At 44.6% G+C, this 18,930-nt stretch overlaps 1 protein-coding gene across 5 annotated transcripts in view; it reads left to right on the top strand.

Annotated features, from left to right (window-relative positions):
* Nucleotides 1-18,930, top strand: part of KCNQ5 (potassium voltage-gated channel subfamily Q member 5) — a 571,236-nt gene that overhangs the window by 490,740 nt on the left and 61,566 nt on the right. Inside the window, exons 8-11 of one of the 5 annotated variants that reach the window (XM_036872161.1) lie at nt 4,915-5,009; nt 9,141-9,167; nt 13,865-13,921; nt 18,002-18,222. In XM_036872161.1, the coding sequence (XP_036728056.1) occupies nt 4,915-5,009; nt 9,141-9,167; nt 13,865-13,921; nt 18,002-18,222 (400 nt within the window). The remainder of the gene's footprint in view (nt 1-4,914; nt 5,010-9,140; nt 9,168-13,864; nt 13,922-18,001; nt 18,223-18,930) is intronic. The other 4 variants (XM_036872162.1, XM_036872163.1, XM_036872164.1 and 1 more) reach the window with 4 other exon arrangements.

Raw genomic sequence — 18,930 nt, 5'->3', positions numbered from 1 at the left:
GGACCTTGTTATTATGCAGAGTGAGAGAACCAGACAGAGACAGACAAATACTGCATGGTCTCACTTACATGTAGAATATGTAGAATTTTTTATATGACTTTAAAAAAAATTTTTAAGTCAACCTCCTAGAAACAGAAGCAAAAAGTGGTTGCCAGGAGCTGGAAGGTGGGGGAAATAGGGTAAAAGGGTACAGACTTTCACTATGAGATGAATATGCCCTGAGGATGTAATGTGAAATGTGGTGACTATAGTTGATAACAGTGTTGTATAATTGAATCTGCTAAGATTGTAGAATTTAAACGTGCTCACACCAAGAATAGATACCTGTATATGTGTAACTGAATCACTTTGCTGTACACCTGACAGTATCACAACATTGTTAATCAACTATACTCCAATATAGCAATAAAATACAAAGTCTTTAAAAATGCATTTCAAAAAAACCCCCAAAACAAACAAACAAAATGTTCTCACACCAAAAAACAAACAAGCAAATAAATACGTGAGTTGATGGATGTGTTAATTACCTAGATGGGGAGAACCCTTTCATAATGTGTGCATATATTAAATCACCATGATGTAAGCTTAGAAGATCTCACAATCGTATAGGCCAGTTATACCTCAATAAAGCTGAAATGGAAAAAGAAAGAAAAAGAAAAAAAGGAGAAGCTACTTGGATAGAATTAATCCTCCAAAACAAGGAGATGAACCCAGAAAGGAAGGAGACATGGTGTCCCGGGAACAAGAGATCCCACCCAGGGAGGAGTGAGGGGATCTCTAGGCTGTTGCTGAGGGGCAGTCCCAGGGCCAGAGATGCAGGGCCGGAGAGCAGAGAACCGGAGGGAGGTCGGCAAGGAGACACAGCTTTCGTGATGTATCTGACAAATGGAATTTTAGAGTTCTGTTGGAGAGTTCAGGAATGTTTTCCTCATAGGTACATAAAGGCAAATCAAGAAATTAAAATAGGGCAATACTAGCTCCAAGAAAAACCAAAATAAATTACACAGGAAAGAAGAAAGGAGTCAATGGTACATCACATTGCTGAGCTGTGAACAGTAGTTACGTGGTCAAAGTTATGCAAACACTAAGCAGTGTTAACTAACTAAGCACTTAACTAAAAGTTAACTAAAATTAACTAAAAACTGTTGGTGGTAGGATGAGATCAGGGGAAGGTGTGTAAATGGCTATGTCACTATCTTCCATGGTAAGAAAATTAAAAACCTCAAAGAAATATGAGAACAATCCTTAAAAATAAGGATTCTTAAAATTAGAAACAGAAGCTATAAAAGTTGAAGGGGTTGCCACGAAGGAACAAAAATGAGTGAGAAGTACAGTGGGGAAAGGGATTACTGGTTTTCACCCTAAATCTTTTCATTCTCCGGCTTCTTAAATTCTACACCTTGAAAAAAATCATTCCATGTTGATTATACCTTTGGATGTTCAGCTAAAATTAAGGTTTCCAGAAAGGGTCAAATGTGCCATAGCTGTAATGCTCCAGACAATGCAAGCTAAATACTCCCTAAAACGTAGCTATACTGACATCGCGCTTGTAGCGCCAGACCAAAGTGTGAACTTGTTTGGCTACCTTGAGCACCAGGGTCGCATAGTAAATGGTGAATTTGGCTTTCATGTTGCTTTTTGGTGACTTTTCCTTGGGAGTGTGTGTGCCATGTAAATTAAATCCCTCTGGGCACTTTCTCTTGCCAACCACTGTGTGATTTTAGCTCTAAGTAGAGGAACGTCGGCTCCGCGATCACATGGTTGTGGCCTTGGGTTCAGCTTCCAGAAGCTGAGGGAGAGCTGAGGCCAGGACAGAGTGATTAGAGGGTGAGAATAATAGGTACCCGCTCCTCTGCCACTCGACTGCGGACTGGTATCAGCCCCAAGGGAGATGCCACTCACCCTCTGTTCCTAATGAAGGGAATAAGAGCCTAGCTGTTGAGATCAATTTGATAGAAAAAAGAGCAAGAAGCCAGATCTCATTGTTAAGAAAATTTTCAATTTTCTAAGCGTGGCCACTTTCGCCCCCAGTTCTTTATAACTTTGGCAGGTAATGTCTTGGTCCCATTTTTTGTCGTATTGTTATTTGGGATTTTTTTCCGCTGATATCTAATAATGCCCAGGCCTGCTGTGTGCTTCTCACTTCTACGTGAGCCCTGCTTCCACAGTATCCAAGTCCACATATATCTGATGCCTTCTATTAAAGCTGTTTAATTAAAGCAGCACTGGCGAGGCTCTGGCCTTCACTGCAGAAGAAGCTGCGTTAATAAACCCATGTGTCTTTATTGATTACTCTGAATCACTCTGTAGATTGTGAGTGTACAGCACTTGCCAAAACTAACATTTCAAGATGATACAATGACAACTGCTTTGTTCTCTGTAAGATGCCAAGATGCTTAGCATACGTTCCGAGGGATTTGTAGGTTCAACCAACATGAGCCATGTGATGAAGGCTCCAGGCAAGGAAGCTGGCTTCAATTATTTAAACCTTCCTTAATAATATAAAAACCCTCAGGTCCTACCATATATCTTCCTAGTTTTTTATATCACTTCTTGAACATCTTATTGAAGTATAAGTTGCGTAGGGAATGCAGCACAGACCCTAGAAAACTGCGCTGCCGGAGAAAGAAGCAGATGGTGGTCAGCACCCCATGCACCCTCGCTCCACCTCCGTCCCTGGGGGAGCTGCCCCACTGCCTTCTAACTGCAGGGGTCGGTTTCCCTGCTTTTGTCCTTTATGGAAGTGGAGTCCCACCACAGGTACTCTTGTGTGTCTTGTTTCTCGCACTCAGCAGTATTCATGGAAAGTCCATCCACACTGTTGGGTGTAGTTGTAGTGGACTGTTGCTGTGGGCCGCTCCACTGTGCCAGCAATCCACAGCTCACCCAGGTACGGTCCTGCTGACGGCCGCTTGAGCATTTCCAGCTTTGGTTTATCAAGAGTACTGCTGTTTAGACACAGAAGACAAACCTAGGGTAACCAAAGGGGAAAGGTATGGGGGAGGGATAAATTAGGAGTTTGGTATTAACATGTACACACTACTATATATAAAATAAATAACCAACAAGGACCTACTGTATAGCACAGGGAACTCTACTCAGTACTCTCTAATGGCCTATAAGGGAAAAGAATCTGAAAAAGAATAGATATATGTATATGTATAATGGAATCACTTTGCTGTACACCTGAAACTAACACAACATTGTAAATCAACTATACTCCAATATTAAAAAAAAAAAAAAAAAAGGGTAGTGCTGTTTAGACTCACAGATGGAGAGAACAACTTAGTGGTTACCAGTGGGGAGAGGGAAGAGGGAGGGGCAAGATAGGGGTAGGGGATTAAGAGGTGCAAACTATTATGTATAAAATAAATAAGCTACAAAAATATATTGTACAACATGGGGATTACAGCTAATATTTTATAACTATAAATGGAGTATAACCTTTAAAAATTGTGAATCACTTTATTATATACCTGTAACTTATATTGTACACCAACTATACTTCCATAAGTAAATAAATAAGAAAATTCATATTAAGATTTTAAAAAAAGAGTAGTGCTGTTTTGAACATTAGAGTACACATCTTTTGATGCGCTTATGTAAGCATATTTGTTGAGTATACATGCAGGAGTGTGTAGCTGTATCATAGGGTGTATATACTTCAGCTTTAATAGGTACAGCCAAAGTTTTCCAAATTAGTTATGTCAATTTTTAACTCTTTTTTTTTCTGCACACATGTATTCAGTGATATTGTCAGGAAAAGGAATATTATTAGGTCACTGTTTTCTTCATTGTAGGTTTCAAAATCATGAATGATGGTAAGATAGCCAGGGGCATGACCTGTTTATATGAAGTAGTCACACAAAACAGAATGTTTTGATTTATGAATTATAATAAGAATGTTCCTCTCAGGAGAGTGGCGTAAACACTTGGTCACTAGAGCTGTTTGCAGACCTATTGCAAAGGAAGAGATTCACCAAAATCTCTATGGAAAGTAAGTTCAGGCAACCTCTGAAGTGGACAGTTCAGAGGGAAGCTGTTCCAACAACGGTCACCCAGCGGTCAGCAAAGGACCATGGAGGGATTCGAAGACCAAGAGCCGGGCCACCTGAGGTGATGTCTCACCTCTGCCAGCCTTGTGTTAACCTCTTAATTTACCTGAGCCTTTATTTTCTCTTCTACAAAATAAGGGTCGTAAGGGTCTTAATCCACACTCTGTGGGGATTACATGAAAATATTTTGTATTATATATATATCAGGTAGAATTATATGAAGTACACAGAGCTTGTGTTCACATCAAAGAACTATAAACGTGTTCTTAGACCCCAGCATTAAATCTTTACGCGCTTTCAGATCGTACTCCTGAGGATACATTTCCCCACCTTGTTTTAGGGCTGCCTCTCATCTCCACCTTCGTGGTTAGCCTTAGAAGTACCACGTGGTTCGACCGCAGGGGATTTCACTACATCATTAACACGCCCTGGTGGTCATCAGTTTACTAGTTAATTTACTAGTTGCCTTATGGACTGCCAGGGTCCTTTGCCTCTATCTTACAAGTGGCGATTAAGGGCACGCAGCGGCTCCCGGGACGCACAGTCGCTCACACTCGGGTAGCTCACCTCCCACATCTCTCCCTAACCAATCCCAAGACTCCTCTGTGTTATGCTTTGTGGTACTTCTGCTTCTGATGTGAGTTATTCTGAAAAGCAATTCTATGGATGTGGCGGAGTATATTTCACAGCCAGGCGAAAACACCCAAGTCTCTTCACCCTTCGGACAGTTATCAGGGCTGAACATGGCAAGGAAAAGATGCTTAATCTGTATTAATTTACTAACCTCCCTTTTCATTGCATTCTCTCTCCTCCTCTCTCTTGTTTTGCTTTCTTCTGTCCCCGCGTATGCCGCATGCAGTGCGTTTGGCGCAGTTATGCAGCCGACGAGAAATCTGTCTCCGTTGCAACCTGGAAGCCGCACCTGAAGGCCTTGCACACCTGCAGCCCCACCAAGTAGGTGTCAGTGCGACAGTCGGTGCTGTAGTCGCGTTTCCTTAAGTTTGTAAAGCAAACCACACACACACACACGCACGCACGCACGCACGCACACACGCACGCCCAGGTGTCGATTCGGGGCTTGTCTTATTCTCTGTTGCTCTTTGAGAGATTCAAAGCTGTTTGGTAACAACTCAGGTGCAAAACTAAATGGATTCTGTATCATTCCTCACCATCCACAGACTGGGCTTAAATATGAAAAGAATCTAAACTGTATAGACATTTATTTTTACTATTTCATGCTTATTTTCTAATAGCTCATTTCGTAAAGCCCACCAGAACTCCTAAGGTAGGTGCCTTGGTTCTTGAAAAGCAATGACTGTTTAAAACTCCCCCCATCCCCTGACCCCAGGCGGGGCTGCTTGGGGAGCATCACGTCTGCACATTTAAGTCCCTTAAGGTCATTTCTCCTCGGGATCCCCTTACAGGATGGGCCTTGGGCTTTCACTTGCAGATCAAACCAGCATCAGAGGTGATAGGACCACTCAGAGTACAACTTGGAATTAACATTCAAAATTTTAAAGAGATGTTACTTCCATTCACATTTCATTGGCCGAAGCAGGTCACCCAGCCGTGCTTCAGCTCAGGGTGGCGGGGGTGGGGGGGGGGGACCGGGAGGGAGGTGCAGCCCCCCTGTGCCTAGAGGGGAGGGGGCTGGAAAGATCGTGCACAGGCCTGACGATTGCCGCAGCGTCTTTAATTCCCAAACAATCCTTAGTCCCGGAAGCCTGGGCTCCAGCGCAGCTCGCAGACTAGACCGTAATCACCATTTAATGAAAGAAATCCTCGGTGAAACAAGCAAAGCAAGTAAGCCAGGGACGGCCCCCCGTGAGTCTGCTGGACTAATAGTCGGTCCCCCGGGTTGTGCAGAGCTCTCGGGCGGCTCAGCTGGCCTCGCGCGTTTGAGCGCCTGCTGTCTCCTTTCAGAGCCCATCAAGGCTTTCGTCCCAGTGGCTTCACGGGATGGGAGGCAGCTACAAGGCGAAGGACCAGAGCTGGCCAAGGTCACCTCTGACCCTATGGGACACACCTCCTAGAGGTCAGGGTCAAACCTGCGCCAGCACCTGCGACATAGAGATTCATTGACCCCAGGGTGTTAGAGTGGGTGCGGCCTAGCGAACATATGGATGAGAAGTCGCTTTGCATTTAGATCTTAAAATATAGTGAAATTCCCTTTTTGAGAATTAGACCCTTTCTAGGGTGTAGTATTGTAAAACAAAAAGGGAATCTAACTCGTGTGCCATCTGTTCCTTGAGGGTATGAATCAAAACGGGAACTGTATGGAAATTGTACGTCTCGTCTTTATGAAGGTTGCTAGGTAATGTGTAAAAAGGCCAGTGGGGGAAAAAAAAAAAAAAAAAGAAAGTTCCCAAGTGACAGGAGAGCGTGGGCTATTATTTTATTATACGTGCTTATTTGGCTTCCCACTTCCTGCAGTTTTTGGATTAAAAGTCATGCTGCAGCCTGGAAAAACTATTCCATAATGAGTCAAGTTCTCCCAGTGCATAAACTATTATTTTACTCCCGTAAGCCTCTCTTTTTTCTGTGGTTTTCCCTGTTTCCAGTGGGGGCGGAGGTGGAGGGGCATGCGTGCGGACCCCTGCCTCCGTCCTGTCCCACTGTAGCTGGCGGCCCTCAGCCCCACTCTCCTCTCCCTGCGCCCTCCGTAGCCTCTGGGTCTCGGCCTTATTTACTGAGGAGCACGGCTGTGTGCCCAGAAGGGCAAGCAGTGTCCCTGCAACTCTCCCTTCAGCCATAGTTCACTGTTCCAAACTGCAGTGATTCTTAATCTTTGCTTTTCTTTGTTAAACCATTAAGAACATGGTGGTAATTATGGACTCTTTCCCAAGAAAAATATTCAACGCATAAAAAATCAAAACTCTGCCTACAAATTTTAATGTATTCACAAACTCCCTGAAGCCGAGTTCAGAACCTTTGCTCTGGAAGCAATCCCGCTGTAATCAAATGTGTAGGTTTGTGAGGAGAATAATTTACAGTGACTTAGAGGGTTCGTTTTATGTTTATAACTAACTGGCTTAGTGAGTGCAGGGTGATACAGTAAGAAATAGACCAAAACTTCTTCCTTACATCGTGTATTTCCTATGACGTTCGGGGTTGAAGAACTTCTGACGGGAAAGATCGTTCACTCTTCCGTGCGTTCGTGCAGTCAGTGCTCATCGAGCACAGTCAGAGAGGAAAATTTTCCCTCTGCCCTTCTGGGTTCTTCTGTCTGGTCTAAGGATTAAATTGGCATGAGACAGATTAACAGGAGAAAATCAAACCAGAGTTTAACAGCATGTATACGCAGGAGAGACCCAGGAAAACTGAGTAATCCCCCCAAATGGGCGAAACCCTCTCGTTAAACACCATCTTCAGCTAAAGACAAAGGAAGATGTTGCGGGCGCTAGTTTGGGACTCAGAGGGGGGGAAGGGCAGTCCACACGGGGATGGGGAAGCGGGTGTTTCCTGGGCCAGAAGAGACAAGGGACAGAGTCCCTCCGATGGAGACACTGTCACCTCCAGGCCCTGCTGAGTCCCCACCACACCTGGCCCGTATTCCTTACAGGCCTCTCTGGTGACAGCTCTCTTCAGGGGAACAGGCACTTTATCTAAATTCTTTTAGGCAGTTAAGGGAGAGATAAGAAAAACTTCCTGAGACTTCTGTCTGTTAAAAATAATCAGCCTGAATTTATCCTCACGCCAAAGCGACACACTTTGGGGTGCCAGATTCTGCTCCCCTATAGCACCTACTGTGTGCATGGCACTGTTCCAGGCACAGGGAACGCAGCAGTGGGGGAGAAAAGCCAACAGACTCCCAGGCCTCAGGGAGTGCGTATTCAAGAGACACTAGGAAGAGACAGTACAAATAAAGAAGCAAAATATATAATAGAGTAGATGATGGTAAGTGCTAAAGAGAAAAGTAAAGTAGGGAAGGCATTGCGGGAGCGCTCGGGGCTGCGGTTTTAAACAGCTGGTCAGGGAAGAGATTGTATTAGAAGCAGCAGCAGCGTCGATGACGTTATCAGTAAGAACACCAGCCCGTGCCCTCGTCCCCCCAGTTTAGAGACACAGTGGGGTGCGCTGACTCTGATGCACTTCTGCATCCCAGGGGGTAGGATGGTGTGACAGCCGTGCGGCGTGGGAGGGGCAGTGCTGCTGAGACCTGCTGGGCACTCTCCTTTCCGGTCCAGTTCGTCTCTCACGTGCACTTTGGAGGGCTTAGCAGTTGCTATTTCCAGGTTTTGTTTTAACAACAGAAGGATTTAGAGAAGGAACTCACTTCTTGATTTTCATGTCAAAGGGAGTGAAGGCTCTGCAGGGGTGAAGCACAGGTAAATGTGCTATTCTGGGAAATGAGTCAGATCGTTTATGAAGCTTCAGGGAGTCATCAAGCTCCCAGGGTGCCACGTGGTACCTTAGGGTTAGAATTCAGAGATTACCAACTCCAGCGCCTTCAGTTTATTCATAAGAGCACCGAGACCCACAAGAAAGCAAGACTCCTGCCCAAGGACACAGCGCATTTACCCCATGCCGTGTTGCATAGACCCGAACGTGCTAAAGTGGCTTATTAGACAGACCACCCAACACTGAGCTAGGTTGTCTGTGTGCCTGATGTCCTGCAAGGGCATTCATACTTTGTACAGCACAAAAACAAAATCTGCCCCAACAAGTGACGGAGACACAAGACCACGGTCACAGATGAACTAACCCAGATTGAGTCTGCCTGAACCACAGGGACTCCAGCTTCAACACAACCCGCACCACCCTTCTAACAGTCTCTGCTGATGCTGGTTAGACCAGAACCACTCTGCCTAAACCATGGATGACTTAGGCTGATGAAGAGGCTATAGTTTTTGGTCACATGTGGGCAGTATTGGTGCTGTGCTAGCTATCTCGGGTCTGTACCACCAAGAATATATGTCAGAAAGTTGGGTACATTTATGATAAAGTGTCTTGCTTGTATGGCTCTTGCTTGAAAAGGATTAATTAAGGTACTTCATTCCCCAGTCTCCAATTTGGTCATTATCAAGCGCTATAAATGTATTCACCATTTATCGTCATTTTTCTTCTGTCTGCACGCACCTGGAGGAAAGAACAAGGGGAAGCATCAAGCAGGTTTGTGATTTCTGTTCTGCTTCATGTTTGTTGATAAATCTGATGCCTAACAGATGTTTTAAATGTGTATCGTGTGAGTAAAATCAGTCAACAAATACAAGATGGTTAAGAGGGACCTTTCACAAGATTGCCTGCAAAGGTTGCTGTTTTATTGATTTTTTTTTTCCCTCCCTTGGGAGCATAAGTGTCTTTCCCTAACTCACTCACTGCTTTTTACAATCTGCAGAGCATGGGATGTTTGGGGTAAAAATAATAATTATGGTCTTTGGTTGTTCCTTGCTACTGTTTTCCCAGACAGAAGTCTTACCCAAGTATTCAAATCCCATGAAGCAGGATAAGATATACTCCCCTTCACCAGGGTCCTTCTTTTAAAGTGAGAAACGGTATGGTTTGGGGAGGGGGTAGGAGTGAGAGACAAAATGAACACTGTGTCCAGGAGGTAAGAGCACTCTCTGTGCGACCTCTCCCGCTCATTCAGAGCTGAGGTCTACTCAGGTGATCTGATCCAAAGGAATAGTCCCCCTTCCTTTAGGAAGAAGGTAATCCTCCTGGACAGTTCACCAGATCAGCTACACTGTATGGTCATTCTTTCGTGCCTTAGAAGGAAATGCTGTATCAGACTGAATAGCAGAAAACTAGACCCAGAGGGAAAAGGAGCTGAAAGAGAACATTTTAATCTTTGGGTTCCTGAATGCCGGAGAAGGTCTGGGTTTGGGAGCAGAACGCTGGAGGACAGAGCAGGCGGGTCCCAGCACAGGTGGGGTAAGGGGGGACAGAGGCAGAACCAGCAGGGAGTCCCAGGCACCTGGAATTCCTCTCCACAAGGGACACAGGGCTTTTCCTGTCATTGCCACCCGTTCTAGTAATGAGGAGACACAGTCAACCCCTGCCCAGGGCTGGCCAGGGGTTGTTCCTTTAGCTCGGTACTGATATACTAATGACACATTTATTCATGTCCTGAAATCAGTTTTGAGAGTTCTCTTGAGGTGGTAAGTCTCTGGGTCATCCATTTCTGCATTATCTTAATTAACATTTAAAACGCTTATGATCCAAAACAAACGCATTCGTTTACGATGGGAGGCAGGCACGGTCGGACGCACCCACTCCTCCAGGGTAGGGAAGCCTACACAGGGCATGGTGCTAGAGACCCTTCTCTTACGTGGCAGATAGAGAGCAGAAGACATGGGCTATTCCTGGGTGGTATTTCCAGAAAGTTCTAATAGCTTGAAGAGTTGCTCCTCTCCATTTTAGAGATATTTGTGCCCAAAGAGAGGTTCTGGGCATTAGACCCTGGAAGAGGCAGGCTGAATAGCCCTGCTATTGAGGAGATTATCTCAAAGAGGAACCTATCAATTTACAGATAATGTTAAAAAAAAAAAAAAAGGAGCCTATCTCCAAGTCCTAAGGGTAGAGACCCTCTTTGGCAGGGACTGTGCAGCTACCTGAGAATCAGGTCACCTGTCTCGGTTTCCTCCTCCAGAGGGGACGTTTGCAAATCGCGCGGAGGTGTTTGCTTCAGCGCGGCCTCCATGGCGGCGCGGAGCGAGGGGCCACCTTGGGCTGACGGAGGTGCTGCCCTTCTTCCCAGGTCACCGAAGTAGAGAGCACAGGCAGAACCCAAGTGGTCCAGCTGCCGCCCCTCGGTCCAAACACGAACCAAAAAGACTACAACCAAATGTTTTAAATGCCATGATGTTAAAATCTAGTCTGCATGCTTGGGACCGAGGCTGTCAAAGATCACTCCCCTGTAGGCAGGTATACATGGCATATACACGGAACCACTGAGCTGCGCCATTGACTCAGAGAATCACACGGAGATTTCTGGCTTCTCTGTGGTCATTGGACGTTTGGCAGAAATCACCACGAACACACCGTGTGTTCCTGCGTGGCACGCGTGCCTTACTTCACGCTTCCCCCACACACACTCGGGTCTGCTGCCTTCCAGTGACACATCACGGCACCGTGTGTGAAGCTATGACAGGGCATGTGCTCAATAAATACCCCTTGAATGGAGTAATAAAATGCCCCTGACCTCCAGTACTTTATGCGAAGAGAGATAAAACACCAACAAGAGAGGTAAAGAGGAGGAATATAAAAAGAGAGAAAATGAAAAATTAAAAACATGTCAGTACTCTGAAGGAAGTAAGCTGCAGCCCCGCTTGAATATTACCTTCCCTTCCCCCTGCTGTGGCCCTGAAATGAACAAGACTGCCTAATGGATGCAGTATATTGTAACAACAATAGCAACATCTCAGGAAATAACAAAGTTGCCCTCACTCCAGCGAATCTGCTCAAAGGAAATGCATCCTAATGAGAATTCCCCCTTGGAAGAAGCAGCTCTGGGTCCAGAATGTTGCCGGTGGGCGCTGGACCCAAGTTCAGACGGACTGACCAGCACAGTCCAAGCGCAGAGCCTTTACTGCTTGGGCCAAGGCTGTATTGATGGGATTCGGATAGACCAGCGTAGATGCGCTGCAGCCAACTCTGTTATCCTCCAGAGCCTGGAATCTCCTAAATACTTCCTGCGGGGGGTTCCTCTGTACTGAGAGCTGGGAGGGACCCAGATGTAGAAGAGTCTAATACAGCGGCCAGTGCCCTTCCAGTGCCCGGCACTGGCGCCCTCCGACGGAGGGGCCAGGACTGTAGATCAGGCCTCTCTCTGCAGGATGGAGTGGGCACCACACACGCTCACGTATACGCCTGGGGAACTGGGTTCCCTGCTTCGGGACATTCTTTTTAGATTTTGTCTTTCTACACTGAGGTTAGGATATGTTTTCTAAAAATGCATGTACAGCATCTTGGGCTAAGGAAAGACACCCAGCCCCAAGATGGTTACATGTTGTTTGTGACAGATCCAAAATTTTTCTTTAAAAATACAAGTCGTCAGGGAATTCCCTGGCGGTCCAGTGGTTAGGACTTCCACTGCAGGGGCATGGGTTCAATCCCTGGTCATGGAGCTAAGATGCCAAATGCCACGCAGTGCGGCCAAAAAAGAAAAAAGAAAAAAAATACAACTCGTCAGTCTCCAAAAGAGCTTTTTAATCTAGCTCAGCTGAACAGGAGTGAACATCGGTACAGGGTCAGGTGTGAATCCCCGTTCATCTCAGCTGAGCCTGCTTTGTTCCTCAGCTGAAGCCATAAATACAGCTTCTTGGGCATCATTTCATCATTCACTTGTTCCCCTCTATCTTCCCACTAAAACAGTTCTAATCTCATATGTGGTGGTAAATGGTGTCTATTGATTTTATTTTAATTAATCATCCCATTAAGTAATTTTTCCAGCTCATTTTTTAAGCTAGACGGTTCTCTGTTTGGGTATAAATTGTCACTTTCTGAGAAGAGAATCTACCTGTAAACCCATCCAGCTGGATTCAGCCGGTATCCTCACCTTTTTCTCTTCCTCCTTGACAAGGTTGAATAGGTTGTTAGTCATCACGATGGTACAAGAAAGCTTTTACTTCTTCCTACCTGTTAAGTTTTTATTGCTACAGGTATAGATCATACATCAGAGATTTGGGGATTATCTGTAAATCTCATTGCCTCTGCTTTACTCTGTCTCCTTAATCAACACTTGGTGGCTCTATGCCTGCTTTGTAGTTAAACTGCCTTAACGCACTTTATGAGGCATTAAGAGAACCCTGCTGGACTTCCTAGTAGACTCTCTGAAGTTGCTTTAACAGGTACTTGTGAGACTGTTATAAAGATGGGTGTCTTAAAAGTTAAAGCATAAGTGATACTCTTTTATTACATTGCATCCTGTGCTGTGATCCACCAGGTACTTTGCCGGAACTGCTCCTGTGTGCTTGCCTTTATTAGGTTCTGAGAAGTGTGACTCTTGGGAGAGAATCTAGAACACTGATGGAAAACATTGTGCACTCATATTTCTTCTGCATTTATTTTCCACTGTTTACATTTTCTTTCTTCTGTGTGCAGTGAATGATCTACATGTGTTGTTAAAATAAGCTCAGTAAGACAAGACCTTTTTTCTTTTTTCAGTGTAGTCAACTTGTATCCTTATTGGCAAAAGGCTAGGTTGTTTCAAAAACATTTTTTTTAAATGGTCTCTCCTTCTGTTCACCTTTATTGATAGAGGGTAAGGATTTAGTCTTTTAAAAACACATAGTAAGACTTAATACAAGAAAAATGCTTTTTTTCTTATATTCAATCTAGACTATTTTCTTCTCTCTTTTGGCACATGCATTCTATCTTACAACTGGTTATGTATATTAACTACAACTGCAGGCTTCATACAAATCAAGAATTTTTTTAATTTCAAAGCAATTAATGTTATTTATTTCATTGATTCCTCTAAGTATTTATCTTTAAAAGTTCTGGAATATTTTATTCCTCCATCATTTATACTATGTTGCATTGTTATTTATTACAAAGGTTGCTATATCCTAAAATATTTATATTCTTATTTTCGTGTGAAACAGATGCTAAGACATAGACTACCATCGTTTGGAATGCCTATGTCGAATCTAATTATTTCTACTTAACCATTAAGAGCACTGGATCTGTTTCGAGCAGCACAGTTAAATTACACAGTTTGTCCTTAGTGTTTAACTAGTCCTTGTACTAACATATGAAAAACAATGAAGCCAAATGGCTTTGTTTTTCAAGGAAGACCACAAACCCCTGAGCACTTCCCTGGTGGTGACCACCTAGTAACTTCTGCTGTGTCTCCTCACTCCTAGTAAGGTCTGTAGTCATAAGCAGAAGCTCTTCAGAATACACACCTCATGGAAGCAGAGGTACCAGCATCCGGCTACTGACATGAGATCTGAGAATGCCAACTAACCTCAGGTGCATGACCAGGTTACTCTGCCACCCTACTGAGCCCTGCTCAGACTCACTCTTCTAAGGACTCTTGAATGAGGTTTCCAACCCGCTCGTAATTTCCCTGCTGCCTGTTGCCTGCTTGGACCCCCTCTGCCCTGGGGACAAACAGGCAGGTCCGCGCAGCGCTTCCTGGTGGTGGGACGATGCTGAGCTCTGCACGCACTGGGTTGTCCTGGTTTCAAGGCCATATTGTGCCGGAGGCGAGAATTTGTAGGCTGCTAATCCTGTGAAGGGCTAAAGCCCTAATTAAGCGTACCAGTAGCTCCAGGATTCTGAGTCCGAGAGGATTCCCATGGGGATGCCATGATGCCATGATGCCGCCCAGCCCCTGGCAGGGATCATCCAGTGGCCGGCTGCTTCCCAGCCATTTGAACGTGACAAGGGGCTGCACACCATCAATGACCACAGCAACCTTTTGGTTACTTTCTCCAAAGAGAGACCTCCTTGTTGTCTCTTGGGGATAATCTTTGGCAATCTACCTAAAAACACTGTTACATAAACCTTCCTCAAAAATCATGTTCGTAGGTATCACAAAAAAAAGCCAAAAAATAATGAAAACTTCAGTGGACTAGCGAAGAGTCTATATATTTAATCAATGTATGTTTTCAATAACAGCCACCTAATCCGTTTAATAGTCATCTAATCAAGATACTCTGTTGATTTCCAAAGGGGAAGTGAACTAGAAAAATTAATGAAAGTGACTTTTTTGTAGGAGGACACAAGAACAGATCTTTGCCTTGGAAAAGAAAATTTTGTTTGGCTAAAAAGTTCTGGATTAGGATGTTATTCTTAACTGTCGTACAATTATGTCAGAACAAAGACTGAAAACATTACATCTTTTTTTTTCTAATTTAGTGTGTAATATGTTGAGTTCACTTTAAAATAGTTCTAGAGAATTTTCTTAACATTAGACATTGACAAACATTCATGTACTTTAGAAGGACAAAAGGGGAAGAGGCACCTGGAACTCATTTATATCAACTTAAGTGCCTTAAATAGTACTAATATTCAGAAAATAATATTATTTCCACTTTCCATTAATTCTTAAAGACAATATTAAATGTTTTATAGGGGCAATTTTTAAAAATATTCTTATAGGACCAATTGTTTTTAAATATTTTGTTACGGTAAATAAACCATGGTGGATTTAATGCTGATACCTATTTTAGATTTTTTTTTACTTTTTTAGCAATTGAAATTTTTAAAAAAGAGAACTAAATTTCATATGAAATGGTTTTATGATGTTTTTATCAGTTTCCTCTTCATTCATTTGGCAAAGGAAAGCGAGATATCTTGAAAGCTTGAGAAATAATTTGATATTAACTAAACCCAACCTTCTATAGTAATTAGCATCTGTTAGTTCCAGAAAAGGTAATGGATTAGATAAAGTAGAGGGAAAACACTTGTAACGGCAGCTCTCTTGACGAGCCATTCGTTAATCTAAGTAAAGGTGCAGTGGTGTGTTCCTGAGCCAGATGGTCATAAATTTAAATGATGGAACAGATTGGCCGAAACTGAAAAGAGGTTTGAAATTTTTACTATTAAAAAAAAAAACAAGCTTGAAAAGGGTAGACACTTTGAGCACCATCCCTCTGAGGATTTGTTTAGATATGGTGAGTTTTGGATGACATGGAGAACCTAGCCTGGGAACAAGAAGATGCAGCATTATGACGTTATTATTGCTATCGCTGAATGAATCCACCGTGTAATCACACATTGGTCAAGTACAGAGAAAGCCTTGCCTGATGCGATTGTCTTAAGAGCCCTGAACCGCCGACTCCCGTTTCAGCCAGCCTGCCTGCTCTCTGCATGTGCCTTCAGTCCGGCCGCTCAGCTGTGTCTGCCCTTCGGATCGGAGCTGTCAGCTGCATGGCCAGAGTGTTTATCATCACCAGGACCTGCTGACCAGCACAGTTCATTGTCTGATGTGTTCTCTCATAAACACACACACAACGTGGTGTCTTTTTAGAACATCATTTGTTGAGCAACTAGGCATGGAGGAAACAATGTTACTGTTCTTGTTACCTACACAGCACAGAGCCACTAAACACATCTGCTCTTTGCACACTGCAGCTGGGGACAGTGGATGTGGCGGAAAGCGGAAAAGAAAGGGCCTCCACCTGGTCTCGGATAATCCGTATCTGTGAGAAGGCTGCCTCCGTGTCCCACAAAGTCTGCAGCCAGACCGTGGGCCTCGGACCCTTCCTGTCCGCTGCTTCAGGCCTGGAGAACCCTGGGCCCCTCACTCCATAACAACATCACTTTTTTTTTTGCATAAAAATAGAAATGCATTTTTTAAAATTTTTATTGGAGTATAGTTGATTTGGGATGTTGTGTTAGTTTCAGGTGTACAGCAAAGTGAATCAGTTATACATATATATATATCCACTCTTTTAGATTCTTTTCCGATAGAGGTTATTACAGAGTATTGAGTAGAGTTCCCTGTGCTATACAGTAGGTTCTTATTAACTATCTATTTCATATATAGTGTTGTGGTCCGAGCACGGGTTGGAAAGAGAATTTCCACACATGAGGTATTTTAGAAGATTGTGAGTTTATTTAGAACGAAGAGCAGAGTTGGTGAGGGGCGCTGCGAATCCAGCAGGCCGACTTCCTGATGGACCAGGGAGAGCCAACCCCCTTTGTGGGCTAGTAGCCAACCTTTATAGCCTCAAGACAAAGGAAATTCCTGCTGGCAGGATGGCATTAGGTGATTGGTCAGGAGGATACAAGGTTACTACATGGTGAATATTTTGCCTAATATGGAGTTGGGGGGCTGTCCAGTTTAGATTAGGAGAGACCGTGGCAACAGTTGTTATGGGGGCTCGGTTAATTCTGGAGTTTTTGTCCTGTGTCCTTGATGTAGGGTGTCCTTGATGTAGGGCTCCATATATAGTAGTGTGTGTATGTTAATATCCCAATTTATCCCTCCCCCCATGGCATCACTTTCTAATGAATAGCACAGTAGTTTATAAATGAACAAGAACACAAACAAAATGGGTCCACAAAGCTTCATACAGTTCATCTGATGCCCACAAAAGTCCCTCAGCTATGTTGCTATTTTTATCCCCAAGTTAGAGGCGAGGCCTCCAAACCCAGGTCTCTGATTGCAGCCTGCCCTTCCCGGCCCTTCACACCCAACTCGTGGCTCAGGAGGGCCCGGATTGGCACTCTGGGTTTTGCTGCTTGTTAACACTTCCTTGATCAACTGACCTCAGTTCAGGCCTAGCTGGCGTCAGAGAAGTGAACGTGAACAAATACAATTTACCAGGAGCTGCCACAGCAAATCAATAACCTGTCGAATATCAGGAAACTGTTGGTGAACACAGCATCTCATTCCATCAGTCAGTCATCTCGTTCATTATAAGCTGTGTTCGTTCTACCTCGTGTGGTTTTTGTCTCCCCAGGATGAACGTGGTGCTAAGTGTTGTATGTTTAATGTTGTCTGCAGTGCCGCCAGCCGCTCTGAGACTGCATGGATCTGGAAATCGTAATCTTGCCTGGAGTGTAAAATGCATGCAGCCTGTAGATACATGTGCACGTGTAACTGTCATCCCCATTTTCCTGTAGAGATGTTTTAGAAATTACAAAGAGATATGCTCCCCCCCAAAAAAAACAAAAAACAAGAACTTTTTTTTTAGGTCTCAAAAGTTGAGGTTAAATCTAAAATCTGTTTCTAAGGCGAACACCAAACCAGTTCTCTGGTCTTTCCAGTGTCATTGTGCACAAACCGCTGTGCTTGGTCTCAGGCTTCGTTGAATCCAGGAAGGGTGTGCAAAACTGTGGAATGAGACGGACTTGAATGCAAACAGAGAGGTTCAATAAAGCTCAAATTTGCAATAAGGGAAAACTGTATCGCTGTGCCCCTACTTGCTAAGAACATTCTGTGTATTGAAGTACGTGGTCGTATGCAGTTCCATCCGAGCATTTACCCACGTGGGTGGACGGCACTGCCCGAAACGCGCTAACGCTGCCCTGTGCTCCGCCCGCAGCCAGAAGCTCAGCTTCAAGGAGCGCGTGCGCATGGCGAGCCCGCGGGGCCAGAGCGTCAAGAGCAGGCAGGCCTCGCTGGGCGACAGGCGGTCCCCCAGCACGGACATCACCGCCGAGGGCAGCCCCACCAAAGTGCAGAAGAGCTGGAGCTTCAACGACCGCACCCGCTTCCGGCCCTCGCTGCGGCTCAAGAGCTCCCAGCCCAAGCCGGTGGCAGATGGTAAGCCCGTGCCTTTTCTCCGTAACCGTTTCACTGTACGCTCGACATGATGAGTGGTTAATTCTCCCCGGTGCCAATCGCAGAGAGGAGGAGACAACCCCAGGGGGAGAACTGTTTGTTTGTTTTCTTGGAAATTTATTCCCTGCTGTGGGCGAGTGTACAGAAGTTTACCTTTGGAAGCAACTTTGACAGCTAGATCTACATTTCAGGGAAGTCAGACACAGTGTTGTTAATTTCTTCACTCATATCTCCAGCATATTGTTATTTCTCAGACGAGGTCCGTATCAGGTCAACAGGACTGTGCTTCGGACGCACAGGACGTGTCTGACCTGCAAAGGCCCGAACGTGGCCCGGTGCTCGGGAACCTTGAGACACAGGGAGAAGGGGCCGGAGCCTTTCTGGACCCAGTCAGGATGCTGTTCCTTTTCTGCTAGGCTCTGTTCTCCCCTAAATCAGAGACCATTGCTCATCTTTGTTAGAGAGATTCCCATTGAAAGTTCTTATCTAATGATAAGTGGAATTCAGGTTCTTCTCCTGAGAGGCATTAACCTATTTTTTTAAAATTAATTAATTTATTTATCTATGGCTGTGTTGTGTCTTCGTTTCTGTACGAGGGCTTTCTCTAGTTGTGGCAAGTGGGGGCCACTCTTCATCGCGGTGCGCAGGCCTCTCACTATCGCGGCCTCTCTTGTTGCGGAGCACAGGCTC

The sequence above is a fragment of the Balaenoptera musculus genome, chromosome 12 (genome assembly GCF_009873245.2).
Source record: "Balaenoptera musculus isolate JJ_BM4_2016_0621 chromosome 12, mBalMus1.pri.v3, whole genome shotgun sequence".
In the NCBI taxonomy this organism is placed as follows: Eukaryota; Metazoa; Chordata; class Mammalia; order Artiodactyla; family Balaenopteridae; genus Balaenoptera; species Balaenoptera musculus.
Note: the sequence above shows the minus strand (reverse complement) of the source record. Positions and strands in the feature narration are given on the sequence as shown.